This window comes from Enhydra lutris, unplaced genomic scaffold (genome assembly GCF_002288905.1).
Source record: "Enhydra lutris kenyoni isolate GAN:26980312 unplaced genomic scaffold, ASM228890v2 scaffoldscaffold12, whole genome shotgun sequence".
Taxonomy (NCBI): Eukaryota; Metazoa; Chordata; class Mammalia; order Carnivora; family Mustelidae; genus Enhydra; species Enhydra lutris.
The window spans coordinates 80,740,089-80,749,737 of record NW_019154096.1 but is presented as its reverse complement, the minus strand read 5'-3'; the positions used below and the strand labels follow the sequence as shown (position 1 = coordinate 80,749,737).

The following is a 9,649-nucleotide window of genomic DNA, read 5'->3' as shown; positions in this document are numbered from 1 at the left end:
ACTGTGTCCTCACTCTCCCGTGGGGAAGAAAGGAGGGGCTCTGCTCACGTGCGTTTCCAGGCCCGGAGGCCTCTGACCCCATCCTCGCTTCCCCAACACGCCCTTCACCAGCCTTCCCCGCTCAGGGGCCCGGACCTGGCGCTGCTCACGTTTACTCCCAGACACACTCCAGGTGCACACATGTGTGTGAGCACATGCTCGGTCCCCCGGGCGCCCTCCTTGGCTCCACCTGCCCATGGTCTCCCGCCCGTCCTCTTCTCCGCAAGCCAGAATTGCACAGAGCCACAGGTCACGGAGCTCCGCGCCCCGTGGCCTTCAGCCCTGCAGCCAGGACAGGCTGGCCCCAGCCCAGCCCCTTCTCCAGATCTGGGGTCCACTCCGACTTCCTGGCTCCCACCCAGGGCAGGGGGCACCCTCCAGCTCCCACCGACCCAGCCAGGCAGTTTCTCTGTTTACAAGGAGAATGGGAAGGGGCCCTCCCGAGGAGCGCCTGGAACAGGGAGACTTGTTTCCGACCCCGCCTGGCCCATGTCCCTGGACGCTAGGCTCACCTTGTCAACCTGGGCCTCGGTTTCCCCCTCAACAAAGTGAGGCCAAGGCCCAGGGCCCCACAGGACCAGCCAGAGCTAATGGATGCGGGGACTGGCAGTCTGGCCCGCAGCATTCCCAACTCCTAACTGACCCCCAGACTCCTGCTGAGGGGCCTGCACTACCCTTGGCATCCCGAGCCAGAGCCCGAGGAAGGGATCTCTCTGTGGGACAGCTGGCCCGGGACCCGAGAAGGCCCTGAGGGAATGGCAGTGGCTGGAAGGTGGAAGGTGACAGGCCCCTCCCTACACATGGGGGACAGAGCCCCCTCCTCCGTGAGAAAGAGACTCCAGGTTGCCAGGTCATGTTTGGTGGTGACCGAGCTGGGGTTAGGGTGAGTAGCTGGGGACCTGGGCTGAACCGGGTGTCTAGACAACTGGGTGAGAGAGGGGTGGGCCAAGTATGTGCGGGCGGGTGTATGAGGGAGAAACCTGAGCGTGAGTGTGGAGTGAGTGTGCACACACACGTGCTTGTGTGGATGTGTGTGCACGTCTGTGGGACAAGCCCAAAGACCCAGGCTCCGGGCTAGGAGCTCGGAGGGGCTCCCAAGGGCTGGAGGTTGGGCTGCCTGGTCAGCAGTCCTAACAAAGGGCCACAGTTCCTCTGGGGATGGGGGTGGGGGTGGTCCTGGAAAGGCCAAGGGTGCCCTGGGAGGGGCTTGTGCACAGTGGCCTTGGAGGGCAGAGGAAAGTTCCCGTGGCCGGGCCAGTGTTCTGATACGGCAGGGGAGGGGAGAGAGAAATATCAAGAAGCCACGATTATCTCCCCCAGAGAGGGAGTCACAGGACACAGCCTTGAAACCCTGACGCAGAGAGAGGCAGGGGCCTCCCAAGCCAGGCTTAACCCTTTGCTTCCCCTTCCCATCCCTTCCCAGAGGCCCATCCACCCTCCTGCAGAGCCTTTGGGCACAGGCCCCACCTGGCCTGACCTGGAGCACATGTCCCGGGGACCTGGCACCCACACACGGCATCCCATGGGTGCCCAGGGCCACAGGACCTTCTGACTGAGGTTGCACTGGCCTCGGGGAACCCCCAGGGGCGCAGAGATCTCTGCCTCTCCCAGCCCAGTGCTGAGGATGGAGGCCCAGACTGACTTCCTGTTAGTCCACTGCCTGAGCTCTGGTCCAGGCCATAGACGAGGGTGTCCGGACCCCCGATTTAGCCAATCGAAATTCAGGACACCCAGCTCAATTCCAAGCCAGGTCAATGAGCAGTTTTTGTTGTGCCTCTGACCTCTGCTCCCCACACCTCTGTGAAAGGATGTCCTCGCCCTAGTCTGTCAGGGGCCAAGGCTCTCAGTCCTCTGGGTAGGCACCCGGGGGTGGGCACATAACCTTTAACCTCGTGTCTCCAGAGGGCTTGGCCATTTCCAGCACATCCTTTGACAGGTGGGGAAACTGAGGCCAAGAGAGGCAGCCCGTGCAGTGGTGCCGTGATGAACCCTAATCTAGGCCTCAGCGGCTCCTCTGTGGAGGGCAGTCCACCCTGCCTGACCTGGTTGGAGAGAGCCTGCGGAGCCTGGCCCAGAGCCGCAATGGATCCAAGACAGTACAGGGCAGGCTGGGGGCTGCTGGCGGGCTGGAGTGTGGAGGGGCTGGGGTGCGGGCAGGCTGGGGTGCAGCCAGTTTGGGGGGGTGCGGGCAGGCTGGCGGGTACAGGCAGGCTGGGGTGCGGGCAGGCTGGGGGGTGGATAGGCAAGACTGAAAGCTCTGTATCCGACGGACTAGTGGGGTGCCCTCTCTGGGAATAGACAGGGAGAATCCAGCTAGAGTTAACAGCAGGCTGCCTTCTGGGGGTTGGGAGCCCCCAGAGCTGAGCAGACAGCTGTGGGAGAGCCCCTCCCCACCCGGAACAGAGCACAGGGAGGGAGCGAGTCGTCTTGAAGGCCACCCCTTATCGCCCAGCAGCTCAGAGCCAAGCACGTCCTCCCAGGGCCAACAAGGATATTTTCTGTCTTGTAGGCAAGGGAGGGCCAGGCCCAGTGCATTTGGAGTTGTAGGGGCTGCTCTTGGGGTCCACGGTGCCCAATGTTTAATTGGATCTGGCAGGGGGGTCCTGCCCCAGGTGACAGGGACCAAGGCACAGTGCCCAGGCCTACAGGGACTCCAAGGGGCTGGCCAACGGGAAGACTCCTAGGGGTGGGGTCTGTCTAAAGGACCCAGGAGTGCAGCGAAGACCCCACACGAGCTGGGGCTTGGTGCCTCGTGTGGCCTCCTTGGAATCCAGCCTCGGTGTCTACCCACTGGGAGCTGTCCTCACTACGTGAGGGGGGCAGCGTACTGGCATGCTGAAAAGTCTGGCCTGGAGTCTCCCTGGACAGGGCGATCTGGGCTGTGTGGCCCTGTGTGCCTGGGGCCCGGCCTTCCTGCTCCAGGTTTGGGTTTCACTCAGAACGGGGGGGCCGGCAGCAGCTCTGAGCAGGGTGGGCATGCAGGGTGCAGCCCCAGTGTCCCCTGCTTGGGGCGCCCCCAACCTGCCAGGCTGATGCTGTCCCTTTGTCCGTTCCTCCACCTCTGGGAGCACCAAGCTCATACCTGTGGGAGGCTGACACCCCGAGCGTCGGGCTGTCCAGGGGCCACAGCCAGGTGGGCTTCTGGGATTGGGCCCCCCCACGGAGCACCCAGCTTCTCGGCTGCCTCCTCCCTCTGACCAGCTCCACAGGCAGGCAGCAGAGGGGACTCCTGGGCATAGAATCCGTGATGTCGCCGCTGGCTCTCTGGGGGTTTAGGGAAACGCAGGCAGTGGTCTGGTCCTCTCTCCTGGCTGGTCGGGGACTTGCCACACCCAAGGGAAACCCCTGGGCTCCTCCAACTTGGAAGGGAAAGGCAGGCCAGGGGATCATGAGGTGACCCTAGGGGGCCAGGGACACCCAGCTGTGGGCAGGTTCGGGGCCTTGGGGGGACACTGTCGCTTTAGACCCTTCTGGACTCTGGAAGTGCTTTGTCCTGAGCAGGTGTGGACTTACACTCTGGAAAACAAGTTTAAGGAAACCAAGTGCCGAAGTCCCAGTGCTCTGGGGCACGGCCTGTCCCCACCCCACTGCCCTCACCTCCCGGTCTGTCTGTCTGTCTCCTCCCTGACCTCTTGCCTCCTCCCCTCCTGAAGACCCACCTCCAGGAGCTCAGGGTCAAGGGTGACAGTGTGTTTCCCAGAAGCTCCGGGGCAGGATTGAGGGGGAGTCTGACCCCAGACCCAAGCGGGACCCCTGTGGAGTTACAGAGAACAGTGGCCAGAAGGGATGGCCCCTGAGCCACCACTGGGCTGGAGGACTGGGGCGCAGGGGGTCCCTCCGTCAACCCGAAACTCAGGCGGCTCCCTCTCTGGCACGAGCGAGGGTTTGGGGCGCTCCTTCTGGCAGAGGATGGGGGCCGACACCCTGCTGTGCCTCCATCATGGGCTCGGGAGCGTCTGTCCCTGACGCCACAGCTGCCGGGCTCTGTGCCTCTGTGACCATCAGCCCGAGGCAGAGGCCTGAGGCCAGCGCCGGGGACTGTCCCCCACCGAGGCCCTAGGCCCGCAAATGCTCTGTTCCAAAGAGAGGCCCAGGCCACAGCGGTGCGTGTCAGGAGGGCCTGGACCAGGCAGCAGGGCCCATGCGTGTCCATGGGAGGCTGATGGCCGTGCTCTCTCCCGGCTTCCCTCACGTGTCCACCTGTGCCCCTCAGGGTCCCGCCCCTGCCCACCTAGAGCCAACCTGGTGAGAGATTCAGAACAGCAGCACCAAGCCCAGCTCTACAGGTGGGAGTGGGGGTTCCCGCTGAGGGTCTGTGTGCACGCGTGTGCGCGCACAAACACCACCCCTCTCCTAGGCAGGTGCTCCCAGGCTGCAGAGGGCGTGCAGGGCAGCTCAGCTCCTGCCCATGGGGGAGTGTCCACAGCTCTGTTCACAGAACTTTGTGACTGTGAGGAGCAACAGAGGTGGGGGCCAAGTCTGAACCAGAAGGGTCTCCAGGTCCCCACCTGTGTCCTGGGTTCCCTGGGGGGGTGTGGTCTGTCCGGCCCCTGGGCTGGCCCCTGGGCTGTCCCCTGGGCTCCCGTGGTATGTGTGCCACAGGTGTGTGTGTCTCTGTGTGGTGGTCTTGGGTCCCTGCTTAGCTGTCCCCTGGGTGTGTGGGGCCCAGGGAGAGCTGTCCCCTCCCCCATCCTCAGGACTCCTGGGGGGTCTCCCCAGGATGGGGGTCTGGGACTCAGTGCTCAGGGGCACCGCAGGGAAGGGAGGGACAGGGAAGAAATGTGCATTTTCCCGGCTGGCACAAGCAGAGTGGCATGTTGGTAGATAAGGCTGGCCAGGGCTGGCCTGGTCCCAGGTCCCAGGAGGCAGCCCCCAGGCCCCATGGCCCCACCGCCCACCCGCTGGGCCCAGGCTCAGCGCTCTGCTCCGAGCAGGTCTTTGTGCCCCAATCTCACAGGCGCGGGGGTGGACAGGTTCCTTGGCACGGCTCAGCCTGGAACCACATGTGACTGCCGCTGCTCTGTGGGCCCCAAGGTCGCGGCCTCCCATAAATGGGGCAGACCAGCCGGCAGAGGCAGAGCTCCAGCCGCAGCAGCAGACAGGGTCTCGTCCGTGCTCCCAGGCTCCGCGTCGGCGCCGACAACTGGGGACCCGCGGCCTCCCTGCTCCTCGCCAACCTCCGCGGCCTCTGCTCACAGGAACCCTCGCCCAGGACCCGGACTGCGGAAGCTGCTCGCTGTTCCTTTTTCCTATGCATATACTTCTTTGCGGGTCCGGCCTGAAGAGGTGTAGGCATGGGAAAATGGGGCAACGAGGTCCTCCTCACCACCCAGCCGCTCCCAAGCCCGTGCACCCAAGGCCCTGCGTCCCTCCGCAGGCCCACCGGCGGGAGCACAGGATTTTGTGTGTCTGCGAGGGGCCACCGTGGCTGATCTTTGCCCCCAGGGCCCGGCGTGCCCCTGAGAGAGTCCCAGAAGCTGTAGGAGCAGGACGGGGGGCGGGAGCCCCACGAGGGTGGCTTCCGTGGGCGGGAGGCTGGGGCAGGCGGCGGGCAGCTCGCAGAGGGTGCCGTGGGGTCCGGGTCATGGCGATTTCTGCTCCTTGTAATGGTGAGTGTGAGTTCATTTTCTGATCAGAAATGTCAATAAAGCTGACTTCACATGAACTCAGGTGTGATCATGTTTGAGCGCCAGAGCTCAAATCGCAGCTGCCCAGGATGGCCTCCTCTCACCGCCAGTGCGTGTGGGGGGGGCGGTCGCACAGGAACCATCTCGGTCTCGGAGGAACTTAGTAGGAAATATCTGGACATGGACGTGAGCGGCTGACTTGGCTCTGGGTGGGTGCGGGCCTGAGCGGCAGCAGGGCCCCGCCACCTCGGGCGGGTGTCCCCAGGGTGCCTGGGAGCAGAGGGTGGGCTGGGTGGGCCGGGAATCCACCACAGCCCCTGCGGGTCAGGGTGGGGGCCCCTTGACCCAGGAGCCTGTGGTCTTAACTTCCTGGTGTAGAGAATTGGACCGAAGCCCTCAGGAACCGAGCGCTTCCACAACCATCGTGGGCCTTTGTCGGCTAATCGGCCCAGCAACGGGAGCAATTACAGGCCCCCTTTATCAGCTGGCCTGTCCCCTAATCTCATTTGATCATTCCTCCCTCCCAGCCCGTAGCCTCTGGGAGGAGGGGAAGGGACAGGCTGGGTGGCAGCAGGGTGGGGCAGTCCCCGGAGCCCCTCCTAGTGCTTTGTCCCGGTGGGGCTGCGGGGAGGGCTCCCAGCGCGACCCTTTAGAGTGCTCCAAGAAAGCAGGTACCCCAGCAGCGCTCCCTGTGGACATGGTGGACAGGGCCTGGCTCCAGGGTCCGGGAGGGCCATCCCTCAGCACGGCTGTGGCTTTCCCAGGGTTCTGGGCTGACTGTGGTCACAGGCCTCACACCAGCGCTGCGGAGTTGGTGGGGGTGTCCCTGTCGACCGACCACTTGGATCTGGGTGGGCTGCTGCCTTATGACCTGCAGAGAGCTGCCTCGGCTGGGATTGAGGGCCCTACGGGGCTGGGCCACTGCCATGGAGGTCATCCTCTCACAACTGTGGCTGCTGGGCAATGATGGGGTCCCAGGGACAGCCCTCCTTCTCGCCCTGAGTACTCAGAGTAGAACGTGTGCAGAGAATAAGAGGTGTGCGTTTTCACCCTTGGGGCAGTGCAGGGTCCCCACAGACACCCCAGAGTGGGGTGGGGGGCAGCAGACAGCCTCTGCTAGCAGGGTGGTGGGGTGGGGGTCACTGCCTGGGGCCTGCCGTGTCCCGCCTGGACAGCCTCTAGTGCAGCCAGCACCCCAGCGACCCCAGCGGCCACTTGCTGTGGTTTTAGAGAAGTGCTCGAGGACACAGGCTTCGTGTCCACTGACTGCCACCCGACCCATGGTGAGACCCTGCGGGGAATCCTACTGCTTTCCCGTGGTTCAGCCAGAGGTCGCCACCACTGCCTCGGCTCCCTGACCCCTGACAAGTGACTTCAGAGGAGCCCCAGCTGGGGTCCATGGTGAAGTCCCTATTTTCTGTAAACTGGAATTTAGGTTTTTGGCAAGACTGTTTTCACATGTGCTTCCTTCGGTGCTGAGCCAGAGGGTGAAGCCAGCTCTCCTGTGCTGGTCACAGCTGAGGGGGACCCGGTGTCCTACAGTGGTCCAAGCAGCGTGGGGAGGGGCTTAGGAAGCCTGGACCCACCAGTCAGTCCCATCCCCGAGCCCGAAGGTGACTGCTGGCCGTGAAGGCCACTTGGGTTATAGAGGGAGACCAGGTGAAGGGGCGTCCTCTGCCCAGCAGCGAGTGGATATTCCAGACATGTGATGCCCCAATGCAGGGTGAGTGGGTCCTGGGAGCAGAGGAGACAGCACAGATGCCCCGGTCACACCAGACAGAGGACACAGGAAACGCAAGGCACTGTGACTCTCAGCTTCCCTTGGAAACACTGGGCAACTTGGAAGTAGAAGGTAACTAGATGCTTGAGTTTTTAGGGGTGTAGAAAGGAAGAATCCAGTTAGGGGGTTTTGAACCAAAGATGAAAACACACAAAGCTTGACAGTGTGTTGAAGCAAACCCTCACTCCCCAAGAAATCCTCAGGAAAAGGCCTGACAGGACGGCAAAGGAACCGCAAGTGATAGCCTAGCGGCCGTCCCCGCAAGAGGGCTGAGGCTGTGGCCTCTAACGGGCCTGTGGCTTTGCTGCCCCTGGACAGGTCTGTTCGGAGGCCCAGACTCCTGCTGCTGGAGCTGGGCAGAGCAGCTGTCCGTGTCCCGTGGCAGCCTTCTTCCTGGCAGGTACCCAGGAGCCCAGGACAGCCCGGCCAGAGGGACTGGTGAGAGGCTGAGCCCTCGAGCCAGGTCGTACACAGGTTTGGATGCCGGCTCCCCACGTTTTTCTGGCCAACAGAAAAAGCAGAAGGCCACGAGAAGCACGCAGCATTGTGGCCAGCTTGCACGGGCTCTGAAGACACGGCAGAGGTCGCAACCCCACTGGCTTCTCCAGCAGCAGTGGGCAGGCATTCTGCATTCCTCCCTGGTTCCAGCTTTGGGGTCACTGTTAACATGGAACTCAAACCCCAAGGTGATAAAAACAAACACTTCACTTCCTCTGATCCCTCATGGTTTCCACGCAAAGCTTATAAGCATACAACCCAAGAAAGTCTCCATCTTACTTTTTAAGATTTTATTTTTAAGCTCTACGCCCAACACAGGGCTTGAACTCACAACCCCGAGATCCAGAGTTGCGCTCCTGCTCCACCCAGCTAGGGACCCCTGAATCTTTATTTTCCCAACACTTTATAATGAATAAATTACCATTCGATCCTGCGCTAGAAACCCAACACTCATCAAGTTCACTTCCGGCTTTTGATTTTGTTGACGGACCACTTCACTTCATTCTTAAACTAAGCCTGGAGTAGTATTCAGTGAATGTCTTCAACTGTAACCCTCTGGAACCTTACGGTGGGTCGGGGCTCCAGGTCCCGCCTGCGGATGGGCACCCAGCTCACACCCGGCGTTGCTGTGATGGAAACAGATGGTGGACGGCTCTCCTGGGAGATGCCGGGCGCCGCTCTGCACGCACCTGCTCTGGTGGGGCAGCTCCCGCTCCAGCCCAGGCCTCTGGCTTATCACACTTCCTCAAAAGGCATCCCCGGTCTGGGGCAGGGCACACTGGTCCCAGGGTCCCCTGGACAGGGCTGGGCCCAGCGTGTGCGCCTGGCCCCCAGGCTCCGGGAGGCAGAGCATCAGAGGCTGCCTGCTGTGCGGGGCCCACGCCAAGGTCCGGGAGGCTTGCTCCGCTTGGCAGGGATCCCAGATGGAGCCAGGGGGCTGTGTCGGAGCGGGAGGCCCCAGCGGGGATGCCCAAGGGCACAGAAGCTGCAAGCCACTGCCGAGGGCGGAGGGGGGCGGGCAGAGTGGCACCGGCGGGCAGAGCGCTCCCGGGAGGGGGCCGCTCAGCCGGGAGTCCTGCAGCTGGCGCTTGTGTTTCATGCGGCGATTCTGAAACCAGGTTTTTATCTGTGGGAAAAACGCGATCAGAGCAGGGGCGACGGCCGCCGCAACTCCCGGACACCGGCCCAGCCCGGCCGGCCCCTCACCTGGACCTCCGAGAGCCGCATGTCCCGGGCTAGCCTCCGGCGCTCCGCGGGGCCCAGGTAGCGGCGGCGCTGGAAGGTGCTCTCCAGGGTGCTGACCTGCTCCGCGGTGAAGGCCGTGCGCACGCGGGGAGCCCGCAGGGCGTCTGCCTCCCTGCTCCAGCCTGGGGAGGAACGGAAGGGCACTGAGTCCCCGCAGGAGCAGGGCCTCCCGGCTCAGGCGGCTTTCTCTGCTCTGCCGTCCCACCGTGACTGGGCACAGCTGCGGATGGAGGCGGCAGCCCTCCCCTCCCCTGCCCTGCCAGCTTGAGCATGGGGTGGAGTCTGGGGACACCAACACCCAACAAGACCTCCAAACAGCACAGCTCTGGTGCAGCCGTCAGCCTCCGCCACGGCACGCGGACCCCCATCCTTCCAGCGAGCAGTTTCTTTGGGCTGCACACAACTGAATCTGTGACTAATTTCTTTCTGATTTTACATTTATTTATTTTAGGGGCGGGGC

The 9,649-nt window shown here is 63.1% G+C and overlaps 1 protein-coding gene across 1 annotated transcript; it reads right to left on the bottom strand.

Moving 5' to 3' along the window:
- Positions 1-8,689: 8,689 nt before the first annotated feature.
- On the bottom strand, positions 8,690-9,557 carry LOC111145046 (VENT homeobox). The gene is made up of 3 exons (XM_022499659.1): positions 9,395-9,557; positions 9,151-9,311; positions 8,690-9,070 (listed from the first exon to the last, which is right to left on the bottom strand). Exons 1-3 carry the CDS (start codon positions 9,555-9,557, stop codon positions 8,690-8,692), a joined length of 705 nt encoding a protein of 234 aa, XP_022355367.1.
- Between the last annotated feature and the right edge of the window lie 92 nt (positions 9,558-9,649).